The sequence below is a fragment of the Cibotium barometz genome, chromosome 7 (genome assembly GCF_041138505.1).
Source record: "Cibotium barometz isolate CiBa-2024 chromosome 7, ASM4113850v1, whole genome shotgun sequence".
NCBI classification, from domain to species: Eukaryota; Viridiplantae; Streptophyta; class Polypodiopsida; order Cyatheales; family Cibotiaceae; genus Cibotium; species Cibotium barometz.
The window spans coordinates 7,579,988-7,601,570 of NC_141052.1; the positions used below are offsets into that span (position 1 = coordinate 7,579,988).

Consider the following 21,583-nt stretch of genomic DNA (forward strand, 5'->3'; position numbering starts at 1 on the left):
TGCATTACGATTCTGACGCCATCCCAATTTGTATGGAGATCACTGCAGCCCTCCTACCCTAAACATGAAGCACTTAAACAAGCTACAAGACATGATGGCAATGATAACCATAACAGAATGCAAGCACGAAGTGAGCGAAACCTTACCATGTGCATTCTCATACTCCACTATATTCCACTTGCGCACATATGTGACATGCACAAGTTCATCAAGAAGTTTGTATAGGTAACATTGATAGAGCGTTTAAAGGGCCACTTGAACTCTCAGCATGCATGCACATGTAGAAACATCAGGTGAGAATACTTGACTTTTTCTGGGTAGTATGTGTGATGAGAAATCTAAAATTAAGTACTAAAACAAATGAACCTGACGAGTATTCCAGCACATAACAAGAATTCCTTCATTTTGTGTGCAAGTGCACATGCATTTATGTACATACAACTGCAAGAAAACTTTAAACTTCCTTATGCTTATGTACAAATGGTGTGTTGTACAAGATCTGGGTATTCATCCTGAAATGACTTGCCCTTCTCAAGAAAATAACACAAAACCAAGAATTGGAGCTCACATCTTGTTCCAGAGCAAGACGACGTTCATGAAGTGCTTGTTTCCTTCTTTCAAGGCTGGCTTGTAGAGCTGCATTTCCCTTTGCCTGCAAAACAACAAAAAGTTTGTAAATATCTGAACATGTCAAGTGAAATGGGCCAAAAGTACTTTGAATTGAAATGGGGAATTTTTGCAGGTGCTTGTTTTTCATGCCATAAGTACGGGCATCTGGCCTCTGAATGCCCTACTGTCTTGCATCCCCCTCCAGAAAGCACATACACACACTCCTGTGCATGCACGCGCAACTTTAAAAATGCAATTGCAAACCTCTTTGGCAATCTTATTGCAAAGTTCTTGTCTCGTTGCTTCCAATCTCTGTATAGCAAGCCTGCAAAAGGAACATATATTCAGTGTTTCCTCAACTCCTCAGACATGGTGGACTTTACACAATCAATTAAAACATTCATGTTCAATTTTTAATACACGAATAAAGATAGCAGATAGTCAGAAGAAGAAACTCATGTACCCAAAATATATAACCACATACGCCCTAACCAATACAATTGTTTATGATGACCCACTTTCCAACAGTCCCCTACACCATAAGCTCTTGTAGCCAAAGTCCAGACTGGCAGTATCCTACGCAGAAGTCACAGCCATTAGGGCAGCTACCTCATTGAGACGTGTTATGGTACTGTTTTCAGTTGCATTTACCAGAAAACACCAAAAACAAAATAATCTGCAGTCATGTTTTGAGCAACAGACCGCAGACACTTTTGATCTTAGTTCTGTTAATATCCACGGACAAAAAAGAATCCTGTGCCAAGGCTAGAGGCTAGAAAAATATGTAGAACTAAGGGATGACATTGGAATGGGAGCTATGTCTGATTCTATATCAAAATAAAATCTTGATCTGGAAACCATATTTTACCACCGGCTTTGCAAGTAAAAGTGTGTTTTTTAAGCACGCATGCGCGCGCACACACAGCGCATGCTCCTGTGCAAGAGTATAAACCTCTACATCCACACCTATAAAAACAATTTATCTTTAGAGAAAAAGCATTTAGTTAAAAATGTTGTGTAAAAGGAGCAAATTGATGATACCTTGACCCCCGTCCCCCCCCCCCAGCTCCCAAAAAAAAAAAAAAACAACACAACTTTGTTAGCCTCACGGATGCATGGCAGTATGGTAAAAATCAGAAAAAACTTACTCTTCATCTCCAGATGAATCTGTTGCATCTGTTGATACAGTCCTCTTACCAATCTGAAACAATAAATCAAACCAGTACAATTAACAGTAAAGATAAACCAGAAAATTCTGGTTTTGCAACCACATCTACATTAATTTCAAGAAACCTATCAAACGAATGTTTTGCTTTGCTATTTTCTCTCTATAGAAAAAGATCAACAGAAGGTAAAAGATGAACATGGAAAAAGAATAATGACATGGATGCATACCGATGAAAGACCCCAGACAGATGACCGCGTACTATTGGAACCAGACCTTTGAACCTTCGAGGTTACTTTGTCAGTGCTTCCTCCTGCATTACCATTAGGGGTCTTTGCTCTAGGGCTAGCCACAGGCGACTCTGCATCACCCCATGATGTAATACTTACAGCAGCTGGAGGTGTATTAAATCCATCATTTTCTGGTCCTCTGGCCCTCTCTTCACTTCCCGTTATTACAGCTTGAGACCATCCTTTTACTTTCTGTTTGGTTGAAGAGTTAACCATTACACTAGGTGATTCTACTTCAGAGTCACCACCTTCAAACACCTTCATAGTGGATAAATGTGTAAGAAAGTGTCAAATAACGGTTGCATAGCAGAATAAACTTGTGTGTCAAGCTCAAATTTAGAGACTCAAAGGGATGGCCACACCTTAAGATCGTAAACATCACTCTCTTCATTGCCACTGCTCTCACTCAAAGTTCCACTAAGGTGCCGATCTGCATCTACATCAAGCTCATTATGAGCATCATGATAACCCTCATCATGCACCTGAGGAACCTCGTCATCCGCCGACAAACCCTCACTACCACTGTCTTCCACATGTGGATACATGTCAAAGGATGTCTGTGTTGGTTCAACAGTACAAGCCTGTAAGAAGATACACAATGGCTATTGGGGGTCTAAGCTCATCAAGTTCTTTAAAACTGCTTAAGTACACAACTCTAATCAGAACAAGTACACAACTCAAATCAGAACATTATCATAAAGAAAGAAACCAATGGTTATTTCCAAATTTAACAAAAACCAAAGTGCAATCTTAACTCCATAAGAGTCTACTGTAGAATTTGTGCTATGTATGACATCCCCACTCACGTACGTCATCAGCACCCAAAAATAGGTGCAGGCTCTTGCAAAAAGATGCGTCCATTTATGTAGACAAATTTTCATAAATAAACCCCCATATTTAGTTTCTCTCACTTCTCGGGAGGTGAAGGGCAGACTCAGCAGTGATGAAGGCAAGCACTACATAGTTAGGCAAATGCACCACTTAAGATAGAAAGAATTAGGCTGAGTTAGCATAAACCAGCTGTGTCATGTGCACAGTGTGTATCTACCGTGTGGTGTGCTACACGCACGCAAGACTAGCTTCGAGGTTTGGGGAAGCTTGGAGCTAGGCAGGCTGATTGGCGAGCTGAGTTAGGGATAGACTAACGGGCGGGCACCCAAGTATGGACGAGCGAGCGCCCAAGTGTGGAAGCCTGATGACCGGCCAAGAGCTTATAAAAGGGTGGCCAAGGTTAGTCATTAGTCATATAGAGTCTCGCGAGATTTGTGAGAGCTCTATGGTCTCGAGCCTGGATCTAGTGCAGACGTGCACCTGCTTTACGCAGCTGAGGCCGGCAGCAGTCTCGAGGCCGGTAGCTTCGTGGCGGTATGGGATGTCGCGAGGTAGAGATTGGTCAGTACGACAACCTAGTTAGCTCAGCTCGTGGCTCGGTGGGGACAGCCAAGATTGTGGGCTTGCCCACCACTGTCATGGTTGGGTGGTGAGTCAGGCCTGCACCCACCCCCCTTCTTGTTTATTTGTTTGTTTGCACGTTTCGAGTCTCGAACCGGGAGCGTTCTACCCGGAGATCTTTTGGGGATTTGACAAGCTGGCTGCAACTTGGACAAAAACGCAGAGTGTTGGGTGCAGAAATGGACAGCTGAAGCATCCTCCACCAAACTTGTTGCGCCTTCACACAGAGTCCCAAAGGCAATGTCGCAGAGTCTCCATTGGGGTGCTGCAATGACTACACAAGGCTGGCCAACCTTCAACACCTAGCCATGTACCCACCGCGAGGATGCGATGTGAGGGACTCCTCGCAAGGATCGCCTAACACACAATATAAACAAGATTAGAAAAGGGGTGCAGGCAAGCTATTGTAGGTTCACATCCGCAAAGCTCCCTCAAGCCAAGGGCTAAGGTTCCACTCCCACAGGCCAAGCCAGCCAGCCTTAAAGCCTCTCCTAAGGGACCCTCGGCAAGACCGCCTGTGATCCACCATGTCCATGTTAGGAGTAAGCCTCTTGGGCCAGATCTAGACCACAATGAATCAATAATAATCCAAAACTCACTTATACAGTGCTTATTGCTACTATAAATAACAGTGCGATCATAAATAGCCAATAACCTTGGATTTATGAAATGTGACCCTTAGCCAACTGAATCCGCCTGCTTTCCCTAATCCCAAGGCTCCCCTAACCTAGATGGATTAGTCCTTAACCCCTAGGGTCAGTGCTAGGTACATAACATTCCTCCTCACTTTAGGGTCAGTGCTAGGTACATAACATTCCTCCTCCACTCTTGGAAATAAATAAAGGAGAATCTAGCTACCTACATGAACTGTCTCCGAAATCGGGTTTATGCCTGTCTAGCAAATCCACATAGCCATGTATCAAGGAACTAGCTCAACCAAAGCTGTTGTTCCTCCAACATATGACCATGGAAACAAGACAAAAAAACAAAACCTTCTCATGTCCTTGAAGAACATAAGCCATCCTTCAATCCTCCAACCGCCCATGGAATTGGAAACCGGAAATCGACGAGACAAATATCAGCTATAGCAACAACATAATGCGCTTTGACTGTTAGTGTAAAGGGTGGTGGCAGATTGCTATTCGATACTAAGATCAACCAAAAGACAGCAGAGCCAGACACACTCCATCGTAGCTCTGAATGCTACTATGTATTCAGCTTCACAACTGGATGTGGCTTCTTGCTGAGCCATGAGATGCATGAGCTTCCAAGAAGGAAACCGTATCCACTAGTTGACACTCTTGTGTCGGAACATCCTGCCCAAGTCACTATCTATGTATGCAGACAAGCATAAAGAAGACTATTGCTGTAAAACAATACATGGTGCTAAGTGTCTTGGAGGTAGCAGAAGACACGTTCCACTGCCTGCCGTCTCACACAAAAGTCTTATACATTCTAGTGGTTGTTCACACACATTCGAACCACTTTATTTAAAGCCTACATACATTGCTAGTTTACTCAACCACCTAGCACTTGTTTATTCCCACATTAATCACTATTAATATTTAACATCCTTTCCCATAGTGATAATGTGGCTAGAAAGCTGAGTCATCATGGACTAGGTTTACTTTTTCTTATGGTTGCCGGTCTTGTCGTCCCCTCGCAGGTAGAAGAAGCGGAGTTTGCAGAGTCTTCATCAACTTTCAGCTTTACAAGCTTTGATGTAGTGCCCTGGCTTGTGGCAGTAATGACACTTTCCTTTCTTCTTCTTGGTGTCACCTTGTGACGAGTCCGCTTTGCCTTCATCCCTAGAGAAGAAGGCTTGGACTCCTCTCCTTGCTTCACCCCTAGATCTGTTCTTTCTTGTCTACTCATGGAGAAGAAATTTGCCAGCTCCTCAAAGGATATAGGATTGCCTCCTCCTTCCTTAGAGAGATTCAGAGAAGTATGGAAGCTCTGATAGGACTCAAGTAAGGATTTAAGAATGGTGGTGACCAACTTTCTGTTATCATCTATATTCAACAGCTATTCTTTTCGGTTTGCTACCTTGGTAAGATGATCTACAATGGAATTGCCTTCATTCATGGTCAGATTTTCCAGCTCCCGCATAAGATACATGACTCAAGCTCCATTACAGGACTGGAACATGGTCTCAGGGACAAGCTCTAATACCAAATGTTGACAAACACACAGCTAGTGGGAAGAAGAGAGAGAGATGGTGACCAACAAGATATTCAACACAAGCTGAAACGGATTGAGGAAGTACAAGATGTAGTGGAAAGCATAAATTCATTATAAGCATAGATCCTTTTTATAGGAGAGACCCCATTACATATTCTAAAGCATATGCTAAATATGAAGTCACCACATATGCTAAATATGATGCCACCACATATGCCAAATATGATGCCACCACATATGTCTTCTAAGAGGTTGTTCCCACACAAAAGTCTTATACGTTCCAGCGGTTGTTCACACACATTGGAACCACTCTATTTAAAGCCTGCATACAATGCTAGTTTACTCAATTGTTTATTCCCAAAGTAATCACTATTAATATTTACCCCCCCCCCCCCCCCCCCCCCCCCCCCCCCCCCGAGGTTAGAGGCATCGCATCCTGTCACATCCGGCTTTGGCAGAGGATCCCCCTACTCCATGTTCAGCAAGACCAAGGAGAGTGGACCGTGGTAGTGGCGAGATCCATCGATCCCAAATCCACATGAACCCATCACTTTCTTTGATTACTCTCCCCGGCTGGGCAGATGGATTCTCTTACAGGCTGTAGATGGCACTCTTGCAGCACAACAACACTGGCGGGCCCACAGAGCTCCAATCCCATTCATCGGACTTTTAGCAGAGAGTGTGTAAAAGCTTCCGACTCCGGAAGGTATCCTTTTTCCTATGGCTACTCGCCCGCATGAAGCCTCTCCCACACATAATTGGTCCATGGGTGGAAAACTAAATTATGCGCAATAGCCATAGCACTCTGACTGTAGGTAAGTAGGGGAGTAGCACCCTGCTGATGGCATGCATACACGTCATCGAGTAACCTCCTTGGCCCTACATGCACTCAACCGTGGCTCTGAAGACTGCTCCATACTCAGCTTCACATGAAGATATCACCTCTGTAGGTTGCTTTTTGCTAAGCCCTCAGATGGAAGATCTCCCCAACAAAAAACAAAAACTACTGGTCAACTGTCATGTATCAAAGTCGCCAGCCCAGTTTGAATCACTGTAAGTGCAAAGCTGAAAATCCCCCCCCGGCACCCCCCCCCCCCCCCCCCGGCGCGCGGCATAGAATAATCCATAAGTCTGTGTATCATAGAGGTATCTGAAAATGCACTTGACAGCTTGCCAGTTTTTGGTCCCTTGGCTATGCATAAATTTGCTCAACATGGAAACACCATCAGCTATATTTGGCAGTGTCGAACATAAATATACATGGTAGCATCAAAAGGCTCACCTCCAGGTGTCTGTTGTATCTGTTGTCCAGAAATTTCAGAATGTGGGAATGTCACATGATGACGAAACAAATCATCTGGGTCACCAAAAACTTGCTTGTGTGTAGTGGCGAGAGGTTGAGCCAAATTTTCAGCAAATATGACATCCCTACTGATGATAATCTTGTGAGTAGAGAGGTCATAAAATCTGTAACCCTTACTGTCATGACTATAATCCACAAAAATGCATTTCACGGCCTTATCATCCAGCTTGGTCCTTTCCTCTTGCAGTACACTGTGCATATGCCAAACTACCAAACACACTAAAGTAATCAACTTTGGGGTTCTGCTCATACCAAGCCTCAAACGGTGTGATGGTCTTCGGGGCTTTCGTGGGGCATCTGTTTAGTACATGAGATGCACATAACTCGCCAAGAGCCGACTTGCTCTGATACTAAATGTTAGAAAGAAAGAGCAATGGAAAGCTTGATCTGCAACTTGCAAGTTAGAGCAACACCCAGCACACACACACACGTTGGCCATGGGAGAGTCTCTCACATGAGGTGTGAGAGAATAATACTTAGCAAAAGTAAAATGCCCCTAATACAAATATACAATTCCACTACTAATCTGGTATCTCCTACATAGAGACACTCCCTTTGGGACTGCCCCAAGGCTTAGCAGGTTTTGGCAGCGCATCCTCCGCCTATTCACCTCCGAGCCACCGCTCGCAATCGCATGGGGGATGATCGCCCAGGTTGCACAGGTGGGGCAGCCCCTTTTTAACCACGATGCAGCCTAGCACTGTGCCTATCCCACTTGCACACCTTTCAAGGCATTGTACGGGACATTCACCCCCACAGCTAGATTGATCACCATTCACACAATACTATTTTTGGCTGCTCATGAGAAGTGGCCAATAATATAGATGGATGTGAAGTCCGTCTCATAATCAAAGATTCATGCATCTTTGCAGTTATCTATTTCTGAGTTTTTGTTGCGATTATCTATTTTTTGCAAATTCGAGTTGTGCGGATGATGATGATGCAAGTGAGGAGGCCTTGAATGTCATTTTTGTATTTCAAAATATGTTTTATCTATGACTTTGCAATCCTAGGTGAACACGCATATGGTATTAGAGCTTTTGGTTATCTACCTTGCTATCTAAACCTTCAATGATACTGGATAGGACACTGTGGGAGGGGTAGGCCTGTTGAGCAGTCATCCACTTCACTGCCTTGGTGTAACTCCTAATGAGCATATGCACCGTTGTGTTAACTGCCACGGTCCAAAAGATACTCGGCAATCCTTTCACCTTTAGCATACTCCACGCCATCTCCACGACCATGCAGTTTTTTCACGCCGTTTTGCTGGGGAGTATAAGCAATGGCCAAGTGTCTCTTGATCCCATGGCCCTTGCAGTATGCATTGAATTCACCTGATGTAAACTCTTCACCTCAGTTTCTCTTTAGGTTCTTTCCTATGTCATTCCCAACCACCTTATGTCACAACTTAAACTTTCCAAAAGCATATGCCTTATCCCAAAGAAAATACACCCACAATAGAAAGAACCACCCAATGCACTGGTAGACATCTTACCACAGAGATCAACATGTACAAGCTCTAGGGAAGACTTAGCTTTGTTGTTGCTCTCCTGCAGAAAGGGTTGTCGATGCTGCTTGTCCACCATTACAACCTTCACATCCATTTGACATTTTTGAAAAAGTTGGTAGGTGTTCCACAATTGTAGACTTCTACACCTCTTTCAAGACCATGCAGCTCAGGTGTAGAAATCTCTCAAACCATAGCTTGCTAGTGCCCACATCATCTTGTGCAAAAAAAACTGATAACTCATTTAAATTGTTTCATCTTGTGCCTCTCCCAACAACATTGCCGTTGGCATCCAAGATGACTGCACCAACCCAATCAAGGGAACCCTCAAGTCACGATCTGTTATAGCCACAATAGAGAGTCCTCTTGATATCTGGGAGCATAGAGGACATTTGACAACTTCTTAGTATCACCATTACTTCACACAAAAGAGGCCTTTTGCTGGACATTTGGCATCGTTCTCAAGATGGACTCCCTTGCTGCTATATTAGCCCAGCTGACGGGTCATGTGTCGGGACGGTCCACTGTCAATGATCCACGATTCACGAACCATCGGGTGTTGTAGAATGCTCTGCCTTTGCACAGACGTTCTTCAATTGCCACGATCTTCACTTGAATTATTGATCCCAACCGCCGCAGTTTGATCTCGCAAATCCTTGATCCACATAGCTAGTTAAACCTCTGTAAAGATTCCACATCAAAATCCTCACCTCCAGAGGTGTCCTCTTCCATGTGAAATGTCCATATTTCATAAATATAAGCCTGCACTTGTGCACACCATACCATGTATGCGTGAATCACAATTCATACAGTTCTAAATTGTCTAGCAATCCATAATACCTTGGAAAACTCCTCGTTCACATGCTTTGTAAAATAAGTCCGGGCTCACTGATCACTGTCCAAATCATTAGGGTGGACCAAATGGTGACAGAGGCATATCCCTTACGAAAGAGCGTGACTCTTGGATGAATAGTTATGTATTTTGGACATAGGGATGTGTCTCTTTGAATAGACGTGTCCTTTGGTGATGACCCATGTGACAAGGTGTGACCCTTCACCGGTGTCCTTTCAATGATTAAAGACAAACCAATAGTAATTAGAGAGATTAAGTCACAATCGTGACATTCCCTCCCACTTAAAATAAGATCCAAAGTTATATAAATAATTACCGTTGACTAAAGAACTCTTGAAGTAATTATGGATCCCATTGTAGATCATCATTTTGCCTAGTTGAATCTATATCATCCAAATCTTTCCATTGTACCACGAATGCTGTAATAATTTTCTATCAAGTTTCTTTCTGTTGAACATCAAGAATTTTCTTTGGAATCAAAATCATATGTTCATCTTCGATCTCTAGAACATAATTTGAAACGTTTGGTATAGTAGAATCTCCTTATAGGAATTTCTTAATCCATGATATGCAAAGAGTCGGATGAATTTTTCTCTATAAAGGTGGTAAATCCAACTTATAAGTCAAAGGAGAATTCTTCTTAATCATCAAAAAGGATCATAGCAATGTGATCGTAACTTTGGAAATTTTGATTTCACTATTTTATATCAATGAGAAGCCACGAACAAAAGAACCATATCACCTTCATGAAATTCATCATGTCAGTTAGCTGCTTGTTGATATTGTTCCTGAACTTGAATCATCTCATCTCAAACCTGAAGAAGAATGTCTTGCATTTCTTCAACTGACTAATCCACCAATGCCATCTTGTGTTGAAGAAGAAAGTCCAATGGCACAACTGATGTATGACCATTAGCGGCTTGAAAAGGACTCATACCAATTGCTATATGATGAGAATTGTTGTATACAAATTCCATCAATGGTAGATAATCTTCACAAGATGCTAAGCGAGACTGAATATAATGTCTGAGCATCTATTCAAGAATTTGATTAACTTTTTCAGTTTATCCAGCTGTCTGTGGATAATATGCAGAATTGAATAACAAATTTGTGCCGAGTGACTTGAAAAGGAAAGTCCAAAAATGCCCTACAAACTTAAAATCTCAATCTGAAAAAATGGACTTTGGCAATCCATGTATCTTGGAAATATACTGAAGAAATAATGAAGCAATATTTGGGACTTGAGCTGTCTTCTTGCATGGTATAAAATGTGCCATTTTGAAAAATTTGTTGACCACCACCATTATCTGTGTATTACCCTTCGAAGAACGAGATAAAGATGTAATGAAATCCATATTGATAATTTCCCAATGTTCATTCGGTACGGGAAGTAGTTGAAGAAGACCAACTAGAACTTATCTACTGGTTTTCATTTACTAATAAGAGAAACATGCTATAGCAAACCTTATAACATCTTACTTTATTTGAGGCCAATAATAGGAAGTTGTCACTAATCGATAGGTCTTGTCGATACCAAGATGAGCTGCATAAGGAACCTCATGATGTTTCTTTACCAAAACATTTACGCATACTGGGGGACAAATGCGATCCTGATAATAAAGTATATATACCTAGATGAATCCAAGAACATGTCCAAATTCACCTTATAAGAAAGTGCAATTCATAACCTCATGGTAGTCATCCACAAGACAATAAACCATCAACTCTATCATGCATAGTAAGGACTAGATACTACGACATCCCCACTAACGTCATCAGTGCCCAATAGTGGGTGTAGAACTTGGTATCAATATATGCTCCCACACACACACACACACCCCACGCGCACACACACACACATAAGAGCATACATTCATACAAAGGTCTATGAACTGAGTTTCTGTCAAAGCTCCGGAGATACACAGCAGACTCATCCATAATGAAGCCTAGCACTAAGGATCAGGAGAGAATAAATTAATCCATCGGCGAGAGAATAAACGGCATGAATCTTTAGATCAAGAAGACTAGACTATGGAGTCGTAATAACTCAAAAAGCATTTGCAAATTCTCGATCGTCTACATATTGGCCACCGGCTATGAGTGCAAGCACAGGGCACTAATCGTCACCCAAAGGTTCCACCCTTAGAGCCACGGGCCTCACATTGTTTGACTTCAATTTTGTCGAGAAGATCCCTGCTGAAATGGACTATACAGCCCTGTTTTCAGCCAAAAATCTTGCCGGACAGGTCAAGCCAAGTGTAGAGAAGGGTGTCCTGTTGATTGCCTTGAGTTCAGGGCCTTTGGAGCATCAGAAACCAGCCCCTATGACTGCTGTCCAGCAGTTGACCAGCCCAAAAGATCAGCCAGAAGCAGTTGCCTGCACCAAAAGAGAGAAAGAAAGAAAGAAAGAAAGATTTTATTAACGTCTTCCAAAAGACCGAACTCGGCCTATGAGACAAATCGGTGTACCTGTATGGGGTATCCTCTATCATCCCAACAAAATGAAAAAGTACTGAACTAAAAAGCTGGATCTGGGTGTGCAATAAGTACAATGAGTGGTGGAGGGGATGGAGCTCTACTACTAGGAGAATGCAAAGCTATATGCATGGAGTATACAATCATGATATGCAACCTAGCTAGCTCCATCCTGTACCATACTGGGGGTATAAAATGGTATACATCAATGAAGGGGGTGTCCACAGCTCCCTGAAGAACATGCCTGGGTGTGCTCTGAAGCGAGCCAGTCGCTCCGCACCCTCTCTGTGAAACTGAGCTCTGATCTCTGTCATCTCTCTCTGGTATAGGCGCGGCGTCCGAAAGCTAGGTGTCCTCTGTCTCCTGCGGGCTTTGAGTGTCTCTGCTCTCTGGAGAGTAATTCCCTGCCATGTAGGGGCTGGGAGTGGGATGGATCTCTGAAAAAATGCAGTAATCTGTGTCTGTCGTCCTCCCTCTGGAGCTATCTGAGCCTGTAGTGATGTCTCTCTGTGGCACTGTATGTCTAGAATGAATCTCCCCAGTATGCGCTGGTCTGCTGTCTCAAAGATCTGGCGTAGGAAATGTGGCTCTCTGAACAAAATGGGATATCTCTCTCTGATGGTTGTATATGCTCTGCATCTACATACATAATGCTCCTCACTCTCCACCTCCTCTCTGCACAATCTGCATACCCTCTCCTCTCGGGGGATCCGTGCTGCTCTGCCAGTCTCAATCTCCAATCGGTGTGATGAAACTCTAAGGTGACCAATAGCCACTCGAGAGCCGTGTGGTAAAAAGCCCTCCATGTATCTAGGCCTCTCTATAAATCCATCATCAGTGATACTCATGAAGTGATCTCTGTAGTACTCTCCACCTCCTCTCTGCACAATCTGCATACACTCTCCTCTCGGGGGATCCATGCTGCTCTGCCAGTCTCAATCTCCAATCGGTGTGATGAAACTCTAAGCTGACCAATAGCCACTCGGGAGCCGCGTGGTAAAAAGCCCTCCATGTATCTAGGCCTCTCTATAAATCCATCATCAATGATACTCATGAAGTGATCTCTGTAGTATAGCATCTTCGGTGGAAGAGGCTGTGTAGGCGATATCCATGTCTCTCGTATATAGAGCTGCCATAGATCCTGTCTCAATACTATGTTCCTCTTGGTGCATCCCTGTCATACTGGAATGGTGGTAGATGGATGATCCATGTCTAGGCCATGCTGTGAGAACCAATGTGTGACCTGTGCATACCATGATCCTCTGTCTCCTGCCTCAGCCAGCTGTCTAGATGCCTCAAAAGCTCTGTATGACAATCTGTCCTGTGGCATCTCTCTGAATCTGTCTAGCAGGCATATAGTCTGAAATATAGCCTCTACCATCATAGGAGGTGCAGCAAACTCTGCTCGGATAATGTCAAGGGGTACTGACGGTTTGCTGCGTATCATGCGTGCCATCATGAGGGCCTGTGGTCTCTCTATCTGTGTCCACCAATGGGTAGCAAGGCCTGGCGCCCATACCGCTGCTCCATACATCAATGCCGGTGTGACTAATGTGTCAAATAGCCACCCCTTTGTCCGGGGCTCCTGAAAATGCGCCTGGTGGCACTGTCTCTCTAGCATAGCCGATGCTGCATATCCACGTGTCAATCTAGCTCTGGCTGCTGAACCCATGGTGAAGCGTGTGGCTGTTGCAGAGAAGGTAACCCCTAGGTACACATATGATGTCACCACCTCCACCTGGCGTCCTGCTAGAGTGAATGTCAGCCGACTCCTGCCCTGTCTCGATGTATGAGAGCCTCTATATGTAGCACCTCTAGGAGCAAGCGATCAGCCTTTATGCAACCTTGGAAGCAGTCAACCAGCTTCAACACTGCTGGCCAGCATGCAAACTGACACCTATCAAAACCCTAGAGTGTCCAGCACTCCCCAAAACTGCCAGAAGTACAGCGCCTAGCTGATCTTGGCTTTTCCTACCTAGAACAACAACTCGTGGAAGCCAATCTTGCATGAAGAGTGCTCACACTTGAGTTTTGGCCAAATTACATTAAAATTTGGTCCAACTGACTAAAAACTGTCCGCCCAATTTTAAATGTATGTGAGCACTTTATAAATTGTCCGCCCAAATTTAAGTGTATGTGAACACCTGCACTCATAAACCTTAGTATAATAAAATATAAGCTGTAAATGGAGTTTGGGGTCACTTACCACCTGTAAAACACATAAGACCACTGCCTCAATGTGCACACATGCGTCCAGAGGGTTTCCAAGCGTCCCCGGAGCCCATGGACAGTCACATGCAGAAATACCAAGCATTGTCTAGGCAACTAAGACAAGTCATTCATGCATGTCAAATCACACCAATGCTTCATGCACAATATTCTAGATTCCATCTCCCAACTTACTCAACTTGTATGTACAGAACCTGTCTCGGGCACCGCCCATAGAGGTACAAGGAATGCTCACCAGGGTGTCCACCCTTCCATAAGACTTCACCATGCCACGAACTCTCACCAGGGTATCTACCCTTCCATGAAGCCCTTCCACATGTACTAAACCATGCCAGGAACTCACACCAAGATATCAATCCTTCCATGCAGCCCCTCCACATGTAATAAACCATGCCAAGAACTCACACCAGGATATCAATCCTTCCATGGGGCCCTTCCACATGCAATAAACCATGCCAAGAACTCACATGAGGGTCTATACCTACCTTTCCATGGTGTTCCTCCACGTGTATAGTCAGGAATCTGACATTCTCCCCGGCTTCTAATTAGTTGTCCGCCGCAATAGAAAAGCGGCCAAATAAGCCTATAGAAGATCCGGATAATCCTTGAAGTAGTCTTCATCTACACACTTCGCATCGAGAGCAAGGTAGTTCTTAAACTTCACAAGAAAACTACGGATAAGCTTGCCACCGATAGCTTTCCGTTCCTTATGAAACACAAACTATTCTGGTTAAGGCACTTCTTCAAGCTCATCAATTTCGGGTTGATCCTCAATAACCGGCTCAAGTGGCACAAGACCCACATATTTCTTGAGAAGGCTAACATGAAAAGCATTATGTATGCGCCAGTGCTCACGCAAACCAAGCCTGAAAGCCACATCATTAATCCGTTCCAACAATTGGAATGGCCCATAGAACCTGGGAGACAACTTTGGACACTTGCCTTCCTTGCCATGTTGCTTCCAAAGGCATGCCTTCTCAAACTTGAGAAGCACCCAATCACCTTCTTTCAAATCCACATGTCTATGATGTCTATCTGCAGCTTTCTTATGTTTTTCTTGAGTTCTTCATATGGTTGTCCGTACCTATGAGAAAGCTATATCCACATACCTAACATACTCATCGCGGCAGCAAAGATTTCATCATTCGTGCGAAGGATAAGTGGAAGCATCACCCTGCCATAAACAATCTCTCAAAGGTGCTTTCCCACTGGAAGTGTGCACCGTATTGTTATAAGCAAACTTCACAAGTGGCAAGTACGTCTCCCAATCTGATTTCTGCTCAGCGACGTAACACTTGAGAAATCAAGTACAGCTGAATTTGCAATTTCACTCTGCCCATCCGTCTAAGGATGATAAGCTAATGAAAAATTCAGCTTTGTGCCCATATTATCAAATAAAGCCCACCAAAACAAACTTGTGATTCTCGGATCTTGATCACCCGCAATAGTCTTGGGCATCCCATGATGCTTGAAATTATGGGCCAAGAATATTCTCGCCATGTGCTCAGGCTTAATATTCTTTCACACAAATGAAACGAGCATGCTTGCTAAACCTGTTGATGATGGTTCATATGGCATCATTCCCCTGCTGCGTTTTAGACAAATCCATGATAAAATCCACGGCTATGGACTCCCATAGCTGATCTAGAATAGGCAACGGTTGAAGTAAACCAAGTGCCTTATGCCTGTCGAACTTCACTTTTTGGCGAACCATACGTTCGCACACATAAACATCTATGTCTTTACGCATGATTGGCCAAAAAAAGTACCTCTCCAAAGCCTGCGTAGCGGCGAGAATTCCTCTATGTCCTGCATATGGCAATGCATGGCATTCACCCATCACCTTAAGCCGTAAATCCTTATGCACACATAAGTGGTTTTGCATCATTAAATAACCATCCCGTATGCAATGGTTCGAGGCTGAAATGCCCTGCAGTAAATTAGTCCATATAAGCTGAAAATCATCATCAGTCTCATACGAATTCCGCATGTAGGAAAGATCCTGATGATAGGCAATAATGATAGCATGCACCTAAGGCCTTCTAGAGAGAGCATCTGCCACTACATTCTTCTTACCATGGTAGCAAAGAAACACGTTTCTTTCGAAAAGAAACGTGCGGGACGTTTCTTACAATAAGAAACGTTTCTTTCATAAAAAACGTGAGGTAAGGGTTTTTTTTAAATTGACTTTAGCCTTAGCAAACGTTTTAACGTTTTGACGTTTTCAATCTCCTTCTCTCTCTCTCTCTCTCTCGCTCTCTCGCTCTCTCGCTCTCAGACTTGATGTAGGTGCCTTTGAGGACAACTTTAGAGATAGAGATATTCTACTCGGAGACTCACCAAGCCCCTGGTCAGATGATGCCACAGGTGACAGGATACAGATGGGAGATAGCTTGCAGAGGAGGGATGAGATCGGTACACAGTAGTAGAGGATCAAGGGGGGTGGCAGTTCTTTTCAGGAAGGAGCTGCAACCACTTCTACACATCGTTCGGAGAGATGATCAGGCCAGATATATGTGGGTGAGACTGAGGGCCGACACAGGCAGATTCCTGTATATTGCCATATGCTATTTTGCTCCTAGTACATCGACATATGCAGCACCTAGAGGGCAGTCTCCTTTCTCTGTGCTAGATGATGATATATGGGAGTTCTCTAGGGATGGAGACATCATCCTGTTAGGGGACTTTAATGCCCGGACGGACAACCACCAGACGGCCTTTTATGATACCTCAGAGGAGATGCTGAGAGAGCTAGACACTCTGGATATGGGATTAGACAGATGCTCACAGGATGTGGAGTGCACAGAGTATGGGAGATATTTGGTAGATATGGGGACTGCACATGGGTTGGCCATACTTAATGGCTTGCAGAGGTTTCCGTTAGCAGCTGGATTTACTTGCTTTCCACATAGACATGGTACTAGCACAGTGGATTATGTTATGGCTATGCCGAGCTTTATTTCATGCATTGAGGACTTCACAGTTGGATCTCAGCCCATTGGGGTAGTAGTGGATCATGCATTGTTGACATTGACCATCTCTTTTCACTTTACCACAGCTCAGAGGACACGAGGGGCAAATCACACTCGATATACTTTTACTTCAGAGACTGATGCTGTCTACACAGATGGGATTTATAGACGTCTATACACAGAGGAGCCAGGGAGACCTTTGGAGGAGCTAACGCATATACTGACAGAGACTTTACAGGATGCAGCGAGAGAGGCATATCCACATACTCAGCCTGGACAGAGACAGCGTTCTGGGTGTATGCCCCAGAACAGCTGGTATAATGAGGAGTGCAGAGAGACGAGAGCCCGACTGCAGCGGGAGGTTGCTTTGAGAGTCACTACTCACCGACAGTCGTGTATTGCCTTCCGACGTCTTGTGCGAAGGAAGAAGCGGGCCTTCCTTGCTCAGCTAGAGCAAGAATTATACCAACTGTTCTTGAGCCAAGATTCGAGGGAGGCTTGGCGTTTGTTTCATGAGTCCTCCCCTACTTTGGCCATCACTTCTACAGAGGTCTGGGGTAGTTATGCAGCATCTCTATATACAGTTCCTGGACAGACACCTTTTCCGGACCAGCCAGTACCATGCCCACAGACATGTACTTTCTTTACGGCAGAGATGGTAAGGAAGGCTATTGATAGGATGAAGACTGGGAGAGCATATGATCATGATGGATTGGCCGCTGAGCACTTTATTCATGCGAGGGACATGCTAGCAGAGCTTCTAGCAGTGATGTTCAATCGTGCTATGTGTGAAGGCTTACCCGAGACTTAGAGTATGTCCACCATCGTGCCTATCTTCAAGTCAGGGGACCCTATGGAGCGAGGGAATTATCGAACTATTATGCATCCATTCTTGAGCAGCAGTTGAGTAGATGGGCAGAGAGAGAGGGCATTCGAGCAGAGGGACAGGCAAGGTTCAAGAGAGGTTTCTCTACTCTTGACCACATCTTGACTCTGCGAGCCATTATTGAGGAGGGCAGGTCGCATGGGCGACGGATTTATTGTAGCTTTGTGGACTTCCGCAAAGCATTTGATACAGTGCCCAGAGCCAGATTGATGAGGCGATTACAGGAGATGGGGGTACCCACAGAGCTCATATGGGGGATTATGGCTTTATATAGATCAGTTGCAGGACAGGTACGCACCCCAGAGGGGGTCTCTACTTTGGTTCACTCCACTATAGGAGTGAAGCAAGGTTGCCCGTTATCTCCTTCATTGTTTGGTATGTATGTGGATGAGGCTTCTGACTACATTGAGAGATTGGGGGACAGAGGAGCCCAGCTAGCAGGTACATGGATCCCACTATTGTTATATGCTGATGATATTGTGTTGATCTCTGACTCCCCTAAGGGTATGCAGCGTCATCTGGATGCTTTACATGAGTTTGCACATGATAGTGGATTGTCTGTCAACCTTGGCAAAACCAAGGTTATGGTGTTCAACACCACGCCACAATGGGTTAGGCGATCAGCTCCCACATTTACATATGGGCAGGAGATTGTGGAGTATACAGATGCATATACATATCTTGGGGTAGTATTCAGTGGGCCAGTGTTTTCGATGAGGAGAGCAGCAGAGACGAGATTGACTAGAGCACATGCAGCCTTGGGTGGTTTGGAGAGGATGTGTTCGCAGGTTCAGTTTCAGGAACCTCGAACGAAACTTTGGCTTTTTGACACTCTAGTGACATCAGCTATGCTTTATGGAGTGCAGATATGGAGACCTTCAGTGGGCCATCACAGTGCAGGCGGGTGGAGAGGTATGTAGAGGCCTTTGGTATCTATGATTGCTAGGATTATTAGAGCCAAGGCCGTGGTACCTCATGAGATTATTCGAGCAGAGCTGGCGGCTGCTCCTCTGGTGATTGAGGCTCTTACGAGATCAGTCTCCTACATACATGGCTTGTGGGATCTCCCCCGTGACAGATATACACGCCTCGCCCTTGAGTCCTCCCGACAGTTAGCTTTACAGGGAGACACGGCTTGTTGGTATGGACAGATGACATCTTGGTTGCAGGCACATGGTTTTAGCATGGACGCCTCCCTTCGAGTATTCTCTAGAGGCACCCTCTCTCACTCTCACACGGACAGAGATTACCAGACTCATCCGTCAGGATTTAGTTCAGCTGGACATTAGGAGGACATGGATACAGCCGACTGAGGAGCTGGGCACAAAGATGGCTTTCTACAAAGAGCATTTTCTTCAGCTCACAGCAGATGGTTTTGTGATCATGCCCAGTTACATGGATGTACACTTGTCTCATGCAGTACGATGTGCTATTGGTCAGATTCGCACATCCTCACACCAGCTTGAGATTGAGATTGGCCGATATAGAGGTATACCTGCTGAGGCCAGGATATGCCGAGTATGCCATGGGGAGCCAGAGACAGAGCTGCATTATATATGCCATTGTACTGCATACTATGAGATACGTGGTCGTTTTCACTGTTTATTCAGAGAGGGTTTTGGACCACTTTCCAGAGTCATGGGATACCAGGACCAGAGGTGTTTGGGATTGTTCTTACTTGAGCTGCGGAGATATAGAGATAGCCTGCTTAGGCACACAGAGAGCCAGACTCAGAGGCACATTACAGACTTCTTTAGTCCAGCCATCACTGCGCCAGATGGACCACAGCAGCAGCAAGACATGGATACCGCCCACACCAGCGGTACACTAATTGATCGTGCGATTGAGCTTGGGTGGTCCAGACGCCCACGACTACGGAGGAGGGCATCCCAGCATAGACGGAGGTTGCAACGGCGAATTCGGATTATTCTTGCGAGACATGCGAGACACCCAATCAGGGTGCTGACCACAGAGGATATTGAGGAGATCCGCCAACGTCCGATGCGGCACATATTATGAGATGGAGGCACCTCCATAGTGTACCCCCCCGTCCCACATGATATTGTATCCCCTCACTAAACTCCACTCACCTCCATAGCGTAGCCACCCCTCACTATATTCACACCCTATAAGGGTTTCTGTTTACCTTCCAATTCCAGTTTCATTTTCTAGGTGCCAGTAGCATCATCTTTATTTTTCTTTTCCATTTTCTGGTTTTTTATCCAGACATTGTATTAGATCCACCATGATGTAACTTTTTGGTCTCATAGGTCATTATGGCCTTTTGAAGACGTTAATATAACATTTCATTTCATTTCATTTCTCTCTCTCTGCCATGTTCTCTGATCTCTCTCTCTCTTGCGCTGCTTCTTCTTCTTCTTCTTCCTTCCCTCTTCTTCCTTCTTCCTTCTTCTTCTTCTTCTTCTTCTTCCTTCTTCCCTCCCTCTTCTTCTTCCTCCTCTTCTTCTTCTTCTTCCGTCTTGTTCTTCTTCTTCTTCTTCTTCTCCTTTCTTTCTTTATCTTCTTCTCTCCCTCTTCTATTCTCATAGGTCATTATGGCCTTTTGAAGACGTTAATATAGCATTTCATTTCATTTCATTTCTCTCTCTCTGCCATGTTCTCTGATCTCTCTCTCTCTTGCGCCGCTTCTTCTTCTTCTTCCTCCTTCCCTCTTCTTCCTTCTTCCTTCTTCTTCTTCTTCTTCCTCCTTCCCTCCCTCTTCTTCTTCCTCCTCTTCTTCTTCTTCTTCCCTCTTGTTCTTCTTCTTCTTCTTCTCCTTTCTTTCTTTATCTTCTTCCCTCTCTCTTCTATTCTTCCTCTTCATCCCCATATCATTCTCAGTTGAAAATTGAAATCTCCAATTTCTCCCAATTTGCAAACCCTAATTTCCCCCAATTATGAAATTAGCCCCAATTTTTAGCCATTTCTCAAAATTGCCCCAATTTTGAGCAACTCCATCTGCTACGTGACAATGACAAGTGTTAGCTTCTTACTACTTTAGTGTTGCTATAATGTTTAGGTCTGAAGCTAAAATTCTATTGGAAAATATTAAAAACCTTTTTTAAAAAAAAGCGTCTCTTATTTTGGCCTGAGTTTTAGAAACGTTTCTTACGCGTTTCATACGTTTCTGGCTGCTATGCTTCTTACTAGGTGTATGCAAAATCTGAAAATGAAACATAGAGAGAAAATTCACCCATCTCATATGCTTGTCTGATAACTTAGTTTGCGTCAAAAAGTACCGCAAACTCTAAACATCCGTTAATTTAGCCCCAAGAAGATAATGCTTCCACACAATAAGGGCATGAATCTCTGCCAAAAACTCTCATAAACCTACAAGTGTAGCTCTACATGTTGAAGATGCCTACTTTCAAAAGCTATGGCATGACCTTCCTGATTCAAAACAGCTCCAATGCTATCTCCACATGCATCACACTCAACCAAAAAAGGTTTATGTAAACCCAGAATGATCAATACCGGCCCCGATACGATACAAGCTTTTAACTTATGGAAAGCTTCCTTTTCTTCATCATCCCACTTAAAGACAACTTTCATAGTGAGATCATGCAAAGATGAGACAATCTTAGAAAAGTGCCTAACAAAC

At 44.2% G+C, this 21,583-nt stretch overlaps 1 protein-coding gene across 4 annotated transcripts in view; it reads right to left on the reverse strand.

Moving 5' to 3' along the window:
* The window catches only part of LOC147636640 (rho GTPase-activating protein 7-like), an 89,033-nt gene that overhangs the window by 14,902 nt on the left and 52,548 nt on the right, over window positions 1–21,583 (reverse strand). For 2 of the 4 annotated variants that reach the window (XR_015266181.1, XM_086800092.1), the window contains exons 13-17: window positions 2,427–2,621; window positions 2,005–2,322; window positions 1,758–1,810; window positions 874–934; window positions 569–652 (exon numbers count right to left, since the gene is read on the reverse strand). Coding sequence is in view for 2 of the 4 variants with exons in the window: in XM_086800092.1 (XP_086656218.1) it covers window positions 569–652; window positions 874–934; window positions 1,758–1,810; window positions 2,005–2,322; window positions 2,427–2,621 (711 nt within the window). In the remaining 2 variants the exon portion in view is untranslated. Of the gene's footprint in view, window positions 1–568; window positions 653–873; window positions 935–1,757; window positions 1,811–2,004; window positions 2,323–2,426; window positions 2,646–21,583 lie in introns of all 4 variants that reach the window. The other 2 variants (XR_015266180.1, XM_086800090.1) reach the window with 1 other exon arrangement.